The 18,529-nt window shown below is 38.5% G+C and overlaps 1 protein-coding gene across 1 annotated transcript in view; it reads left to right on the top strand.

The window, feature by feature from the left end:
• Positions 1-18,529, top strand: part of LOC103481326 (zinc finger protein 385C-like) — a 99,586-nt gene that overhangs the window by 42,253 nt on the left and 38,804 nt on the right. The window contains exon 2 of the mRNA XM_081600566.1: positions 13,046-13,321. Within this exon, the coding sequence (XP_081456692.1) occupies positions 13,046-13,321 (276 nt within the window). The remainder of the gene's footprint in view (positions 1-13,045; positions 13,322-18,529) is intronic.

An 18,529-nucleotide genomic window follows, 5' to 3' on the forward strand; every position in this document is an offset into this window, starting at 1 on the left:
TAGTCCCTCCAGCGTGTCCATGTCTTTCTGATTAGCTTCCCTGTGTATTTAACCCCACCTGTTGTCTCTGTCCTTCGTTGGGTCCTCGTCATTAGTTCATCGTTCGTCTGTCCGTTTCCAGTGCCGCATGTCTTTCTGAGTTTGTTCCTGATTCTTTATTAAATACATAATTTCCTCATTACTACCTGGGTTTACCGGCGTCTTCCTCACCTACAACCACGCACATATGACAGAATGTCCCTAGTATTAGCTACGGCAGATATATGGCCAGGGCCGTACAGAGACCACTACAGGGGCAGGTGCTCAACAACAAAAAAGGGCCCATCTAACCGCCTTCTAGGACAGAATATTAACAGCCTCTCAGCTTTCAGAGTTTAATAAACAATGATAAATTACAAAATTGTGAGACATACAATCAGAGCTAAAGGAAATCTCTACATAGAGCATAACACTATGCATATGTAAGATATTTTATTAGTAATTTCTTTCTGCAGGTCTATTTTGTAAATCAGAGCTGGTGGTCTAGCTCTGGTTTACATATTTTGTCTTTACAGAATTGCACTATTATAAATATAAACAAGGGCACAAAGCCACCTTTGTGCCCTTGTAATCTTTTTATAGATTACAGATTAGTGGACTGTAATCTATAAAAAGAGCTTCCTGTTTGCTGCAGTGGAGATGAAGACGATCCAATAAGGAAAGCAGAGCTGCATCAAACTTTAAGGTGGAACTTCAGAAAAACAAAAAAAAAGCAAAAATTGAATTGTTAATGCAATTTTTGCATTAACAATGCTTTTCAGTAGAAAAGCCTACTGAGTTTTGCTTAAAAAAACTTTTTTAAACATTTAAATCACACATTTGTCTCATGAACAGCAGTCTCATGTCTCAGTGATTTTTTTTTTGCTAAACAAACTTATTTGTGCACGTCATAAATCTTTTCTTGATATTCTAAGTTTTTGTTTGACTCAAAGTTTTGCTTGTGATTCTCACATGACGTTGTGAGCAGTGGCGTAGCCAAAGGGGGGGACAGGGGGGCCATTGCTCCCCCTGGCCCCCCCAACTTTAAAAGTCTAGCTCCGCCACTGGTTGTGAGCAGGGCCTAAAATCACAACAAAAGATTCATGATGTGTGCGAATAAAAGTTTATGTTTGGCAAATAACTTTTTAAGTTCACAAGACAAAAATGAGTTATTTAATTATTTTTTTAAAGTTTTTTTAAAAAAACAACTTGTTTTTAAAAAATAAATCATTACAATTCCAAAAGTTATTACAATTTTATTTTACTTAACTGAGGTCAGTTTTTTTTTCCCATTGGGAAAAAAAAATGTAACTTTCATGCTCTGCAAACCAGACCCTAAACTAAAGTCTGGGTTGAGTTTTTTTTCCCCTTCATTAATGACACACACTATATCTATTATGGTAATTCAGGGCAAGTTATTTTTAATTCTAAATGAATATCCTTGTTATTTAAGTGTTATTCTCCTTCAAGATACATTTACCTAACGCCTGAATAAATGCAATGTACATTATGCAGCAAAGGAAATTAGAAGATTGGACATATATCCATAATGGAGATGATAAGTTTTGGACGGGCGATGTGCCTCGTACACAGGGAAGAAGCTTTTTAGTTATCTAGTTTTGCTAGCAAAGTCGTTAGCTATCAGCTAGCTAATAGCACAACAACAACAGCCTAATGTCTGTATGATAAAATAGTGAATTGATAGATAAGAACAGTTTTCCTCACCTGGCTGTCTCCTCCTGCTCAGTAGTTCTTCAGAGAAAGGCAGACGCAGAGGCCTGTCAGTGTCTGTTGTATTTCATTACCTCTCTGCTTAAACCGCGACTCCGAGTTGAAGCAGAAACGATACTTCAACGTTTTCCGTCATCTGACACGTAGCAAGTTACTCCACTTTATTCACCAAAAACGTTTTTTTATAATTCACCAAAAACTGTTTTATAATCTGGAACGTTCACTACGTTGAGCTCCAGTTAGCCGCCTCATCTCACTGCGCGAAAGGCAACTGCGTCACGGGCAAAAGGTCAAAGGTAACAAGGTGACCGGAGGGCTTATTATGTTGTACAAAAAAAAAAAAAATCATTTTAGTACATGTTATTATGTGTCAGAAGAGGGCTTAGAAAATAATAATACAAAAAAAATAATAAAAATTAAAAATTGACCAAAAGGGCACTTGGGGGCACGGAGCGAAAAGGGCAGGTGCTCAAGCCCCCCCAGGCCCCCCCTCTGCACGTGCCTGGTCTGTATTCATCAACTCTGTAGAACTTTGAAGACCTTTGCACACTTACCCAGCTCAGCTTTCATTGACCTCACTTCTTGATTTGACTGACCTGACAATTTGTTTCCAAGTTGCTGTAGTTCCCAATTGCTTTCACTTTGTTATAACCCCACTATTCCAGCTACAGGTGGAATATTTAGTTGCAAGATCATTCCACAACTGGACTCACTGCTGGATTTCACACGTTTGTGGACACGGAAGTGACACCTGAGTTCAATGATTTAGAGGGGTGAATAAAAAGCAATAAAGTATTCAACACCTCCACCAGACTTCAACAAACGTCTTAAATTGAACTGCAGTAAAACTCAAGTAGTGGAAAAAAGAACAAAAAAAAAACAACGTGGAAGTTATTGGAACGTTACTTTCTAACTAATCATAACTTCCATGGTAATATTCCATAAAAACTGTTTAGCATGAGGTACATGTGTACTGATGCAGAGGTGCTGAAATTTTTACATTAAATACAATCGCAACGCTACCAGATTTAGTGCATTCATCAAACATGACCTGTTGACTAAAAACTAAAACATTGGCTTAGTGGGCACTGTACACAAAAATGCAGCTCTTTATGCTAGTACTTTAAACATTCAGGCTAACAGGCTGTGAGATTTAATCTTTTATGCTAAAACTCATTGGTATACATAAAATAAACTGCTGAAAAGTCACAGTAGAGTTCAGGAAAATGTTTTCTGTATGACATTCTTACAGAAAACCAGTTCTTACAGTTCTGCACAGTAGCGCAGGGCTGCACAGTGGTGAAGTTGGTAGAGCTGTTGCCCTGCAGCAAGAAGATTCTGGGTTCTGGGTGCATGAAGTTTGCATGATCTCCCTGTGCATGCATGGTTTTCAACGGGTTTCCTCCCACAGTCCAAAGACATGACTCTCAGGTTAATTGGTTTCTCTAAATTCTCCCTTGGTGTGTGTGTGTGTGTGTGTGTGTGTGTGTGTGTGTGTGTGTGTGTGTGTGTGTGTGTGTGTGTGTGTGTGTGTGTGTGTGTGTGTGTGTGTGTGTGTGTGTGTGTGCGTGTGTGTGTGTCCTGTCTGTCTTTCTGTGTTGACCTGTCCAGGGTGACCCCGCCTCTCGCCCGGAACGTTAGCTGGAGATGGGCACCAGCAACCCTCCCGACCCCATTAAGAGACAAGGGTGTAAGAAAATGGATGGATGGATGGATGGATGGATGGATGGATGGATGGATGGATGGATGGATTACAATTACTAATTAATCACATGTTGTATTCAATAATTTACACATGAACATGAAAGGTACAACACAACATGTCAAAGAACATTACTAATAAATTGGAAATACTTAAACTACCCACTTGTTCAATGGAACTTGGTTGAAAAAGCTCATCACCTGCTTGACCATCAGTTGTTTCTGATGAAAAGTTTTCTGTATTAAGCTATTTGTGGGAGGAAAACGTACAAAACCACATGAAAAAAGCATGAAGACTGTTGATGGAGTCTTCAGTGGAGAGACAAAACTTGTGCAGGTCACTTGGAAGAGAGCGTCAGGAATAAATCATTCTGTTTTCCTCTACCTCTCTCAGCTCTTTGCATGCTCGTACATACGTGGTGGTTTTCACACGCCCATGCGCTCGAAGCTAAGGTTGAACGAAATGACACGCTGGGAACGCCGTCTTTAGGCCGTAGCTTAGATAGCGGCCAGCAAAAGAAATTAGAAACTATTGTTAGGTTCCTCATCAAAAAATGTATTGATGAGGAAAACACTGTTGAGCAGATTTAATGGGAAACCAGGTTATTGTGTTTTGCACATTGTAAAGCCTAAATCAGTTACAGCCACATTGGCTGAATCTTGTCCAAATTGTTGGAAAAAGTTACATTTGTGTTAATATGAATGAGTTTATTTGGAAATGTTTTGATGGGTTGAAACATCTCCTTCACTAGGAAGTGTGAATCACTTCAGAGCTTTTCCTGGTTACCATAGCAACTGTTATACTTCTACCCAACTGATGATGTCACTAGGAACCCAGGCTTTGTGTCATAGATTCTATGACATCAGCTCTGAACCCTTTGAATATCTTGTTACGTGTGTTCTAAAGCCAGATGCGCAGAACTCAACGGATTTATAGAGAAGTGCAATTTTTCATCCAGAGACTGAAACGCAAGATGGAGCCCCGTCGATTCCCCAGGAGGCCTGATACACCTATGCCTATGATGAGAAAGATATTTGACCCAGACCTCCCATGTGATTTTGAATTAAAGAAGAGCGTCAAAATTGAGGATCAGGACCATGCTTTAAGGAACTCGATTTTAAAATTACCTAAAATTAAAAAAGATATCCATCCTACCCCAATACCGCAACGAAAAGTAGAGATTCGGGAGGATTGCGAAGATATTCAGGAGATTTCCGCCTCAAGTGATTCCAACTCTAGCACAAGCTCAGGTTTACTTCTAAGTTTGGTAGACGGAATTGATATTCAGGCACGCATTGACCAGTGTAATAAATTTAGAAAAGTACAGGAGTTGAAAGAGAGACACGAAGCTGCTCTTCATAAATTACAGGAGAAGAAGCCAAGACCAACGAATGCCTACGCACGGGATGTGCAAAACTGGAGAGACAAGCGGGAGAAAACTCCTTCAAAAACGTTGCTGCAAATTGACATAGATGGGCAAAAACTTCTCAACTTGTCCACGGATGTGGACAAGTTTAAAGCTGACAAGTTGAGAGCTTGTCCAAAACTCATTGTCCTTTCCAATGAGGATTCTGGAAAGAACAAACATGGCATACAGTTTAAAAAGTCTTTGTCACGTAAAAATGAACAAAAATTCATCAAACAGGTTAGTGAGAAGGCAGAGGAACGATTGGTAAAGCCAAGGCAAACACCCAGAGTTAGTGAAGGCAAACGGTCAGAATATGTACATGACGAGAGGGAGAAAAATGTTCACGAGCAGGTTAAATTTCAAGAGAAATGTAAGAAGATGGCCTATGAAAATATAGAGAATATAAGGAGAAAAGAATATGTCAAAGAAGCTGTTGAGGAGAAAAAGCTTAATCAAGAAAAAGCTAAGCAGGAGTTTGCCCAAAAGTTACTTGACAAACAGGAGAAAGAAAAGAAAGTCAAAATGCAAAAGTATTTGACTGATGCATGGGATGATCAAGTTGAATACAAACGGCAAAAGCAGATTGAAATGGATAGGATCATAAATAAAGGGTCTGATTCCTGGATGGACTGCGACATTCCTGATAAGGACAGAAGTCGTGAAATACGTAAAAAAATAGTGTACGACCAACTGTCACTTACAAAGAAGGAAGAAGCTAAAAAACGGGCTATTATGGAGGACAAGTTACTGAAAGAAAAGAGAGAGCGGGAATCTGCAGAGCAAAAGCGTGAAAAACTGGAGAAAGAGAAAAAAGCTGCAGCTATAAAAAGTCTGACCAATTCTTGGGATTCCCGAGTTCAACTCAAACGGCAGGAGAAAAAGGAACAGTGTGAGATTGAAAGGAAAAACATGCAGACCATGATGGAATTAGACAGAGTGTGTGGAGCTGAAAACAGTAAGCCAAGCCACCAGACTCTGCCAGGGAGAACTACCTCCCTGGCAGAGTCTGCAAGAAGATCTGCAAGAAGATCGGTGGGAACTGCTGACAAACATGACGACATAAAGAACAGACCTTTACTGAGTAGTCAGAAAGTTAGGAAGCCTGTCACACTTCCTTTACTCAAATCCACCTCTGTGCACTTTGCTGAGGATCACCAACAGCAAATTAAAAGAGTGAAATTCCCGTCCATTTCCAGTCCCAGATAAATGTCTGTTTCTCAGCTGGCCAAGGAATGTGATGGGAATCCCCCGGAGGAGCTGACCCAAGTGGCTTAGGAGAGGGAAGTTTGTGCCTCCCTACTTAGGCTGCTGCCCCCATGACCTGAAGAAAATGGATGGACGGATAGATGGATAGATAGGTTTTCTCTGGGCGCTCCAGTTTTTCTTCAGAAACGATCGATTGATCGATAGATAGATGTATAGATGGATAGGTTTTTTCTGGGTGCTCCAGTTTTTCTTCAGAAACGATCGATTGATCGATAGATAGATGGATAGATAGATGGATAGATGGATAGGTTTTCTCTGGGTGCTCCAGTTTCCCTTCAAAAACGATCGATTGATCGATAGATAGATAGAAGATGGATAGATAGATGGATAGATGGATAGGTTTTCTCTGGGTGCTCCAGTTTCCCTTCAAAAACGATCGATAGATAGATAGAAGATGGATAGATAGATGGATAGATGGATAGGTTTTCTCGCACATATGACAGAATGTCCCTAGTATTAGCTACGGCAGATATATGGCCAGGGCCGTACAGAGACCACTACAGGGGCAGGTGCTCAACAACAAAAAAGGGCCCATCTAACCGCCTTCTAGGACAGAATATTAACAGCCTCTCAGCTTTCAGAGTTTAATAAACAATGATAAATTACAAAATTGTGAGACATACAATCAGAGCTAAAGGAAATCTCTACATAGAGCATAACACTATGCATATGTAAGATATTTTATGAGTAATTTCTTTCTGCAGGTCTATTTTGTAAATCAGAGCTGGTGGTCTAGCTCTGGTTTACATATTTTGTCTTTACAGAATTACAATATTATAAATATAAACAAGGGCACAAAGCAACCTTTATGCCCTTGTAATCTTTTTATAGATTACAGATTAGTGGACTGTAATCTATAAAAAGAGCTTCCTGTTTGCTGCAGTGGAGATGAAGACGGTCCAATCAGGAAAGCAGAGCTGCATCAAACTTTAAGGTGGAACTGCAGAAAAACAAAAGCAAAAATTGAATTGTTAATGCAATTTTTGCATTAACAATGCTTTTCAGTAGAAAAGCCTACTGAGTTTTGCTTAAAAAAACTTTTTTAAACATTTAAATCACACATTTGTCTCATGAACAGCCGTCTCATGTCTCAGTGATTTTTTTTTGCTAAACAAACTTATTTGTGCACGTCATAAATCTTTTCTTGATATTCTAAGTTTTTGTTTGACTCAAAGTTTTGCTTGTGATTCTCACATGACGTTGTGAGCAGTGGCGTAGCCAAAGGGGGGGACAGGGGGGCCATTGCTCCCCCTGGCCCCCCCAACTTTAAAAGTCTAGCTCCGCCACTGGTTGTGAGCAGGGCCTAAAATCACATCAAAAGATTCATGATGTGTGCGAATAAAAGTTTATGTTTGGCAAATAACTTTTTAAGTTCACAAGACAAAAATGAGTTATTTAATTTTTTTTAAAAGTTTTTTAAACAAAACAACTTGTTTTTAAAAAATAAATCATTACAATTCCAAAAGTTATTACAATTTTATTTTACTTAACTGAGGTCAGTTTTTTTTCCCATTGGGAAAAAAAAGGTAACTTCATACTATGCAAACCAGACCCTAAACTAAAGTCTGGGTTGAGTTTTTTTCCCCTTCATTAATGACACACACTATATCTATTATGGTAATTCAGGGCGAGTTATTTTTAATTCTAAATGAATATCCTTGTTATTTAAGTGTTATTCTCCTTCAAGATACATTTACCTAACGCCTGAATAAATGCAATGTACATTATGCAGCAAAGGAAATTAGAAGATTGGACATATATCCATAATGGAGATGATAAGTTTTGGATGGGCGATGTGCCTCGTACACAGGGAAGAAGCTTTTTAGTTATCTAGTTTTGCTAGCAAAGTCGTTAGCTATCAGCTAGCTAATAGCACAACAACAACAGCCTAATGTCTGTATGATAAAATAGTGAATTGATAGATAAGAACAGTTTTCCTCACCTGGCTGTCTCCTCCTGCTCAGTAGTTCTTCAGAGAAAGGCAGACGCAGAGGCCTGTCAGTGTCTGTTGTATTTCATTACCTCTCTGCTTAAACCGCGACTCCGAGTTGAAGCAGAAACGATACTTCAACGTTTTCCGTCATCTGACACGTAGCAAGTTACTCCACTTTATTCACCAAAAACGTTTTTTTATAATTCACCAAAAACTGTTTTATAATCTGGAACGTTCACTACGTTGAGCTCCAGTTAGCCGCTTCATCTCACTGCGCGAAAGGCAACTGCGTCATGCGTTACAGGCAAGATGTCAAAGGTAACAAGGTGTACAAAAATAATAATAATCATTATCATCATCATTTTAGTACGTTATGTGTCAGAAGAAGGCTTAGAAAATAATAATAATACAAAAAAATTAAAAAATTGACCAAAAGGGCACTTGGGGGCACGGAGCAAAAAGGGCAGGTGCTCAGGCCCCCCCAGCCCCCCCGCACGTGCCTGAAAGATGTGACATCTTATGTTTGATTACTTCTGGCAATTTATAAATGATTATTATTCCATTTAAACTTTACTTGAATATAAGCATACACTCTCACTAAAATGTGCTTTTCATCATTTATTCCATTGGTTTTCAAAATGGCCGATTTCAGAAGATGTTTGAACTGTTTTTGTTTTGGTTTTTGGAACACCAGTTTGTCCAATTTTCAACCATCTTCTATCTTATTCCACCTTCTTGACTGTGTACCAGTGATAGCAGAACAGTCCCACAGTATGATGGTACCACTGCCATGCTGAAGATTTGGTTTAAAAGTCTCACCTTGACTCTCAACAGTTACATTTTTGACTCGACTCGACTTGTTGCAGTGGGAATATAACTTTTATTTTTTATTTTTTTGTATTTGTGAAAACCTGTTGTTTGTCTCCACTTTTACTACTTTATATTTAGATGTATAATTTCACAGATTTTGGATGAGATCCATTTTTAGCAGAAAAGATGGATCTGAAAATGTTCTGCTAAAGCAACTTTACAAGTACAACAACAAAAAACTTCTTCAATTTTGATAACTAAAAACCCTCAGTAACTTAATTTGTGAACATTTTTGTTTTATATCATATGAAAGGATAAATCTGTTTGTATTATACTCCAAAAACACGAAATCATACCAAACATTTCTTAGTTTCTAGTGCAAATATCTTGATATAAGACAAAACTAACTTAAAAGTAACTTTTAGCAAGAAATATGAGCTTGTTTTCAACCAATGATTCTGATAAAAAAGTATGAGAGAAGAAAATGTTTGTAAGTAAAACATTCTGTGGACGTAGTTCATGTTTTCACATATCTTGCTGAAAAATTACTTTTAAGTTAGTTTTGTCTTATTTCAGGTGCAGTAAGATATTTGCACTATAGGCAAAATATCTGGTCAGATTTTGGAATTTTCTCAATAGAAATCAAAAAATATATATATCTGCGCTAATTTAATATGAAAGTTTTCAGTGTGCAATTAAATGTATTTAATTATTTGAATTTTATTTAATTTAATAAAGTATTTTTGCACCTGGTCGTCCCTCTCTGCGTCCATCCTGTCCACACAGAGGACTGGTCTGATGCCAGACCGGCAGGCTGAAGCGCCAGCAGCTTCCAGCAGCTGCTGGCCTGCAGGCAACCTGTTAAAAGTTGCTTTTTATTAGTGCGGCTGGTGCCAGCTCCAGCTGACTGCATGAGGAGAAGGAGGAGTGAATGGAGCAGCTCCAGTTATTTATGTGCTGCGAGGTTTACACACTAACTGTTGGTGTTGCAGCACGTTGTTAAATATCAGCAAACACGACCGTCTGACTCCAGCCTTTAAAAATCAGCTGGGCGGCAAGTTTGAACCCAAATCGGTTTCTCATATATCATAGAAAATATATCTGATTGTGAAATAAACATTTTTTTTAGAAGTTGACAGAGAAGTTTGCTGGTTAATAATTTAAACATAATTATTTTCTTTTTTAATAAAAAAATCTAAATCATGTCAAAATAATTATGTTTAATTCATTTAACAAGCTTTTGTCTGCATGTATTTAGAAGTACTGATTAATTCATTCAGTCTGATGTCTGCTTGTCCCAATTATAATCAGAAGGTAATTATGATTTTTGTTTATTCTAGAAAACAATATACAAACATTCAACTTTTATCCAGCCTCTATCACACAGAACCCAGAAATACTGAGTTTTAAAATATCGAGTGGCTTGTTTTCTATTTATATTTTCCTTTTTTATCTACTTATACCTAAAAGGTTTTTATTGAAAGCAAAGTGGGGCCTAAAACAAATTAGTATTAGTTTAATATACTAATGTTTACTGATACTGTCCTCACAATAAATCATAATTGTTATGTTACTTTTATTATTCTGGTAACAAATATTTAATCCATACAACTTGTCAATAAGGTTTAGATATCAAGAAAAATTAAAGTGGCAGAAGCGCAACATGTTTACATTTGTGATGGTAGGACAGAAAGGTGTTTTTTTTTTTTAAGTCCCAGTTAAACGACGTTTAATTGAAGTCCTAAAAGGGGTGCGGGTTTTAATGTTTTTATCTTTTTTTTAAATCTCTTTCTCACTGTTTATTCACTGTCACATGCTGTTTTTATTTTAATTATGTAAAGCACTTTGAAATGCCTTGCTGCTGAAATGTGCTATACAAATAAAATTTGATTGATTGATTGATTGATAGGCTGCACAGTGGTGCAGTTGGTAGAGCTGTTGCCTTGCAGCAAGAAGGTTCTGGGTTCGATTCCCGGCCTGGGGTCTTTCTGCATGGAGTTTGCATGTTCTCCCTGTGCATGGTGGGTTTTCTCCAGGTACTCCGGTTTCCTCCCACAGTCCAAAAACATGACTGTCAGGTTAATTGGCCTCTCCTAATTGTCCCTAGGTGTGAGTGTGTGTGTGCATGGCTGTGTGTCCTGTGTGTCTCTGTGTTGCCCTGCGACAGACTGGAGACCTGTCCAGGGTGTACCCCGCCTCTCACCCGAAACGTTGGCTGGAGATGGGCACCAGCACCCCTCCCGACCCCACTGAGGGAAAAAGGGTGCAAGAAAATGGATGGATGGATGGATGATTGATTGATTTTATCTAAAACTACCAGATTGTGACGTAGTTGGAATCTAGTTGCCATGGAGATTTGCAGTTTACCTCCCTTTCCATCCTAATTAAAGAAAAACTAAGGTCCTCGTTCACTCTTGTTTGTGTTGTTTTCTTGTACTCATTTCCTGATTTATGAAGATAAGGAAGCGTCTTGGAATAGTATGTTTGATTGTCTTTCCCATTTTGAGAAGTGGGTAAAAATAGTAGTCTTCTACGTCATGCCTTATTAATAATCCAGGGAAATGAGAAGATGAATAAAAAAATAAGTCAGTTATGATTTTTTGGGGGGATTTTCAGTTGTGGTGCACTTTAAAAAACAAACAGGCCTGTCACAATAATCAATAAATCAATTAATCGCATGATAAATTAAAACAAACTCAATAATTTCCATTGTCCTGATTTATCATTTATCGCTTTTTTTCTCTCTTTCTACCAAAAACTGGAAAATAAAAATCTTCAGTTTGGTGCTTTGGTCTCAACTAGCCTTTTTTGTGAAGACATGTTGTTGACCCAGACTTCAAAATTCATTTTATTTATTTATTTTGGATATTTAAAATGTTTTCCAGTAATGCAATAACACAATATGTTCTTGCATTATTATTTTGCCATTACCTTATATAAAAATGGTCAAAGTTGTTGTTTATCGCAATTAATTTTGGAACAATTTATCTATCGTCCAGCAGAATTTGTTATTGTGACAGAGCTAAAAACAAATATTTTTCAATTCCACTGAATAAATATCAGACTAAACCCTAAATTTTCCAAAGTGAGGCTATTCTGCTTCAATCCAACGCTAATGAATTTTGAGGCATTTTGTGCAGCTCCGCCTCGCTTTGATAAGCGCCGTTGTGTTATTTAAACCTTTGTGTGTTTTCATTTCGTGCAGAAACGCGGTTATCATCCCCAGCAGCAGTCGCTCATGTCCCCACCTATCAGCCTGCCAGGGCTTGATTCAGATAATTGTGATGATGTGCTGCGACTTTGAAGTCCGTGTCGCTGGTTGGGGGCTGATGAATTCCAACAAACACATTTACATTCTGCTTTCATCTCGACACGAAGCCGAATTTCCAGAGCTGCTAACGTTTTACCGATGGTGGTTCCTGGATGCGGCGGGGCGGCGGGGGGGGAGGATGGAGAAGCCAGGGGATAAAATGTCCAACATGAGTACTTAATTGATTCCATTATCATATGAACAGAAGCAAAACAAAGAATTCAATCAGACTTTGGATGACATTTCTGCATTTAGAGCACAGCGGGTGTTTAGCTGCAGCTTGATTTATGCTGTCAGCGTGCCATAATTGCTCAGCCATTACAGGTAGTGAAGCTGCATGCTTTCACCGAGAAACATGTAACACATTCAAATCAGCTTTTATTATACATACAGGCATGTAGGAGCGATGTGCTTCTGTCTGACTCTGAGATGTTTGACACATCCATCTGGAGTTTGGCATATTTTTGTCAGCGTAAAGTCTGGAGATAAATAAACAAAGTGGCCTTTGTATGCCTGCAAAATCTCTTAAAGCTGCCATTGAATATGTAAAAACAGGAAACTGTGCGACTCTGTTGCCCCCTTGTGGACGATTCGACAACTTACATACAGTTCCTATTCCTGAGCTTTTCCCCATTTTGTCATCTTATAGCCACAAACGTCACTGTTTTTATTGGGATAAAAAACAGTAAATAAACCATTTATTATGTTATTCCCCTTCGCAGTTATGCGCTACCTTGTATTTGTGTATCACATATGATCACCAATGATAAATTTGTGAAATATTTCAACAGGTGTGAAAACTTTTGCAATTTAACTGCTATGAAATAAATCTTATGCAGATTTCTCCTTTCGTCATTCTCATTCTAGATATTATGAAACGTCCAAAGAAAAACGAGTGGATGGACAACAACCTTCCCACCAAAAGTAAGGAAGGCCAGGAGGAAGAAGAAGAGGAGAATGAAAGGGTGAGGAGGGTGAGGGTTGGATTCAAGGCCAAGCGGGAGCGTCGGCCGGGCAGCAGCAGCGCCACCATGTGCCAGGTGTGCAACATAAGGCTAAACTCCAGCGCCCAGGCGCAGATCCACTACAGAGGCAAGACGCATCAGAGGAGGCTTCGCCGACTGGCAAAAGCTGTCAGCGCAGGTAGGAGCGCATGAGGTCAACATAACGCTGGCTTGCTTTTAGAAACCTTTGTTAGCATATTTGGGGGCTGCTGGTCATCAGCATGTCTCAATACACACTTACTTTCAGATTGCTTAATACCCGCTTTTACAATTTACAAATTACAGCAATCAGCATAGGACACAGCTAAAAAACAAACCAACAACAACAACAACAACAAAAAACACATTAAAATACACTGGTGGTCCGTGGGAGCCCCCTAGTGGTCTGCGAGGTACTGCATGTAAACAATCCTTTATTTGCGGTGACGTCAGCTCGACGTGCGGCGCTACAGCTAGCTTACCAAACTATTGCGTTTGAAAGTAATAATGGATAACTGGCTTAAAACCGGGTCACTCACAAGAAAAACTGAAGCCATCAGTGGAAAGAAAACAACCCTGGACTATTTATATGATCGGAGGAACTAGTCAAACCCGTTGAGAGAATTAGTGAGTCATTCATGAGTGATTCGATTCTTTTGAGCACGTGGCGATAACCGAGTCTCAATTGGTGAGTTATTTGTTGTTGTTGTTTTTTCCATTATTATTATTTAATCAGAAAATAAATACAACTGATAGAAATGGGTGGGTAATTTTAATATTTAATTTTTAATTCTGCCACAACTGAAGTCTATTTATCTTTTATTAGGCTTCTAAATTAAAAATAGCTCTAAAATGTGGGGAATACACGCAACAATTGTTGGTAAAGAACAACTTTTTTTTATTTCTATGTATTTGACGTCATTGGAAAGCTTAGGATCCATACTTTCAGAATCTGTAAATAACTGAAAACTTGTAGACTTGTTCAGGGATCATTGTTTTTATTAGGCTTACCTCTGCAGAGTTGTTGCACGTCAGGTAAAACTTTATGCAGTGAAACATCTACGCAAAAGTTGCAGTCTTTTCTAATAAAATACCCGAAATTATGAGATGAGCAGCATGTTGGGTTTTGTCAACCTGGACAGAAAATCTCATATCTTTGTGTTTGTTTGACATCACTCATGTTGGCTCAAAATGACCACAGTTTAATCATCAACTGCTCCATCCTGAACGAAAACGTTATGAACTTTGACAACATGTTATTTACTGCAGGGCTGTTGTGTCATCAGCGCTTCTTCTGATTTATTGTATTCAGTCCAATGCACATACACGGTTTGCTTACAGAGAAATGACCTGGTATGTAGGAATATGGCTTAAAATTCATGCCACGGTATATATTGTGATGTATGTATGTACCCCGCCGGACAATATATGGTCCGGCGGGGTGCACAGTGTGCTTTTACGAGTTTTTCCTTTTCTTCTGATTTTTTTTTTTTGTGGTTTTGAAAAGACCGTCAAATCGCCCCACGGCGCTTCCTCGCTGTCTGACCGTGACATCTGCTGCGCTCCTCCTGAGCATCACGCTCAGACAATGGGAACTGGGAGGGTTAAGAAACGGGGTCCTTTGGACTCACTGAACTTCACCCCTACACTGTAAAACATTTGAAGGTGGTATAACTTGAAAATGAAAGTTCCTCGCGGTCTGACCGTGACATCTGCTGCGCTCCTCCTGAGCATCACGCTCAGACAATGGGAACCGGGAGGGTTAAGAAACGGGGTCCTTTGGACTCACTGAACTTTACCCCTACACTATAAAACATTTGAAGGTGGTATAACTTGAAAATGAAAGTTCACCTGCTGCCTTGAAAATGCAATTTAAGTCAACAAGAAAATTGTTTCGGTTTGAACTCAGAAATTAAAGTTCATAAAGTTAATTTAACAACAAGAGATAAGTTGTCTAAACATTGTTTTTTAAGCTCATTAATCTTGAATTGTGAGTTTTAACTTAAAGCTGCAGTTTAAACCAAATAATTATTTCACAATATTTCATTTCTGTTTTTTCACTCACATTATCAAGTTAAAATAACTTATTTTACTTTAGAATATTTTAAATGTTTGTTTCAACTTCTGATCTGATAATGAATTTTATTAAACATCACAATGAATTCTGCTGAAAACATTTAGTGTGAACCGGAACTAAATGTGGCTCAAATGTTTTACAGTGTGCGCATCCCCCCACTGACCTTGCGTGCGCTTTTACCCTTCACTTCCCCGCTGTCTGACCGTGACATCTGCTGCGCTCCTCTTGAGCGTCGCGCTCAGACCGAGGGAGGCTAAACCCAAACCAGGTCCAGATAATTTACTTTTTACACCTGATCTCTTCCCTTTTGCTCACACGCTGCTTCCTGTTTGCTCTGCTTTGATGCTGGATGGTTACGTCATCAATTTCTATCTCTTCTACTGTATACCGGATGTATCACTCATTCCTACAGGTTTGTCTCTCATCTTGTTCTGAAATTAGAACTACTTCTTTTCATGGACTAACTTGTGCAAACTTGCATTATATCGTAAAATATTACAACTTGAGCCACAAAACTGGTAGAAATATTTTGGAATTTTCTTTACTTTTTTATATGTTAACATTTGCGTTATTGCACGCTAAGAATGTAGCTGCTGCTCCAAACAAGCTTTTTCTGAGCACCTGTTCTGTTGAAGGATCATTAATCACCTCCCGTCAGAAACACCTGTGTCACTCTGCGTCTCCGCCTGGCTTGATCAATCTGCATTTGGGAAAGTAAAGGAGTCTAATGAACAACTGGCCGGTAAAATGCCGCTTTTCTAATGCTGATTTATGATGCTGTCTATTGCTGTTGGCTTGGCGCACAGCTTTAGCTGTTCGAGTCTCACACAGCACAAAAGATTAAATAAATTTAAATCTACTGGATAATTTCTCCCTTATTTGAACCTTATTTTGTCATCATGATCACATTATTGACTTTTTCTGTGTCAGATAATAGCCTTTTGCAGATCATCAGTCATACTTAACCTGCCTGACTGATTCATTTCTAATGGTGAGATGGGCAAAATATTGAGCATGCTTCTCTATGCATGTGCCTGTGTTTGAAACACGTAATTCACTTTAAGCTTTTTATGGAAACAACTTGTATTTTTATAATAAACAAGACTTTTAACTACTAATTTACATGCAAAATATCAATGGACCTTACCAAGCTCCGCCCAGAAACGCCCCTCGAAAGTCTCACGTGACTGCATGTCTCACAAACAAAGCCTCGCGGAGCTTAGTTTCTATGTGTAATTTCATTTCGACTGACTCTGCAGAGTATTTCTGAGTCGATTAGTTTAGCATTTCTGCCGGATTTTCAAAAAATATCAGCCACGACAATGGACAGGGGAACCAACAAGTTCATGTCATCTTTTTTGGACGACATCAAGTTGTTTGAGCCACGCGATCCCTCTAACATTGTGCGAGTCACAGCTAAATGCTACCGGTCGATGAGGAAAACAGCAGATCCTCACACCCTCAGCATAAATATAGCTGTGGACAAGATCACTGATGCCTACTGTTCTTGTAAGGCTGGGTAAGTTGGGCATTCGTGGTTTTGAGGGTGATTTCTGTTGGCAAATGTTCATATGTGCCTAGGCCTGATACACGGTACTTGGAGGCTAACACGATTAGCGTGGCTAACACGATTACAGTTTAGTAAAAGCTAGCATGGCTAACACAATTACAGTTTAGTAAAAAGCCTTTTCAGGTGAAATAAAATCTTTAATGTATGACAGATACGGTACACATTGCATATTGATCTGTTCAGCTAACGTAAGGCTGTAACAGACAGGCTTCAGGATGTAGAAGTTGTATTGGTACTGCCATTATGCTGTACTTGGCTAAAAGGTTTTCATAATGGATGTGTTTATTATTTACTTTATTTTTTTCATTCACTGAACACAAAGAAAGCAAAGCAATAATACTTACACCAGCAGACACTTTGTTCTTAATGATCCTACGACGGTTGAGCTGCAAATGCGGTCGTGCACAAGCTTTGATCCAAGCAAGGCTTTCCGTTTCAGATTTTGGAAATCTGTAAATTTTAGTTCCACAAATACGATCAGGATACCTGACATCGCCTGTACAGATACCCCACTGACGGTGGAGAACCATTCTTTTTCGAGTTCTGACGCAAAAACTTTCTGCAGGTCTGCTAGTCCACAATGTACATCAGCATGTGTTTACTACTGTAGCTTGTGTTTGTGAGATGGTCACGCACGTGGTAGCTGCGCTGTGACGTGAAATGGGCATACTGGATGCAGTCAAAACTAAGATAATCATCACAGTATGTTTAGTTAGCATGTGGGTTAGTGTAAAAGAACAAATAGTATTGACTTAGTCTGCACCTTTTGGAGTTGTTTTTGTATAACATTTTGAAAACTTTGTATCCTTTTTGTACCACTTATAAATATTGTACTACTTTCTATTGGTATAGCTTATAAAATCCCAGAAAATACATTGGGAAGCTTGTGTTTGTAACGTGACAAAAATGCAGAAAAGTCGTCCATCCTGTTGGTCAGTGACTAAGAGAAATGAAGCTCTGACATTTCTAACAAACAGGAAGTAGGAACTTCCTTTTTGCTGTAAAATGCATCTTCCTAAATACTCCAATTGAATAAAACAATATATATATGTAGTTTAGATTTAATTTAATTTTTTTAGCTTCATTGTGATTGTGGCACTAGTGGAGTGAGTTTATTATTAATGTCTTACCACAGAATCCTTCTAAATTCATGCACCAAAACTAAACATTGTACTTAAATTAAGCAGCTGGCTGCATTAAAATATACTTTTTTTTGCCATCTGACTATAATTGTAATTAAAGTAAATAAAAATGGTTTCGAGACTCCTTATGTTACTGAATATCCACATTTAAAACTGTAGATGCAGATGAAGGTAACAGATTCTGAAATTCAGTCAATAGCTGCTACTTGGAATAAGTTATTGCTTCTTTTACAGATACATTATGTACAGTAAGTACTAAATTATAATATATCTGCAGGTTTATTACATGAATTGCTAAAATCCCATGTAAAGTCAGGGTTTCCCTCAGTGTTTTATAAGCCTGGCAGGCCATCAGGCTTCACTTGTGCCCCACCAGGCTAAGCATCGGTTACTTATTTAAGTCTTTTTAAAATGTTTGCATTTTTTAAATACCTTATAGTTGGTGTTCAGGTATTAATCTTTCAATAACACATAATTATCAAATTTCCTGCCAACTTTAAACATGTTTTGACTCAAAAACACGACGGGCCGCTGGATGAATTACTGACCTGGCATCCAACCACCAGGCTTAGCAAGTTT

The sequence above is a fragment of the Poecilia reticulata genome, chromosome 19 (genome assembly GCF_904066995.2).
Source record: "Poecilia reticulata chromosome 19, P_reticulata-male-v2, whole genome shotgun sequence".
NCBI classification, from domain to species: Eukaryota; Metazoa; Chordata; class Actinopteri; order Cyprinodontiformes; family Poeciliidae; genus Poecilia; species Poecilia reticulata.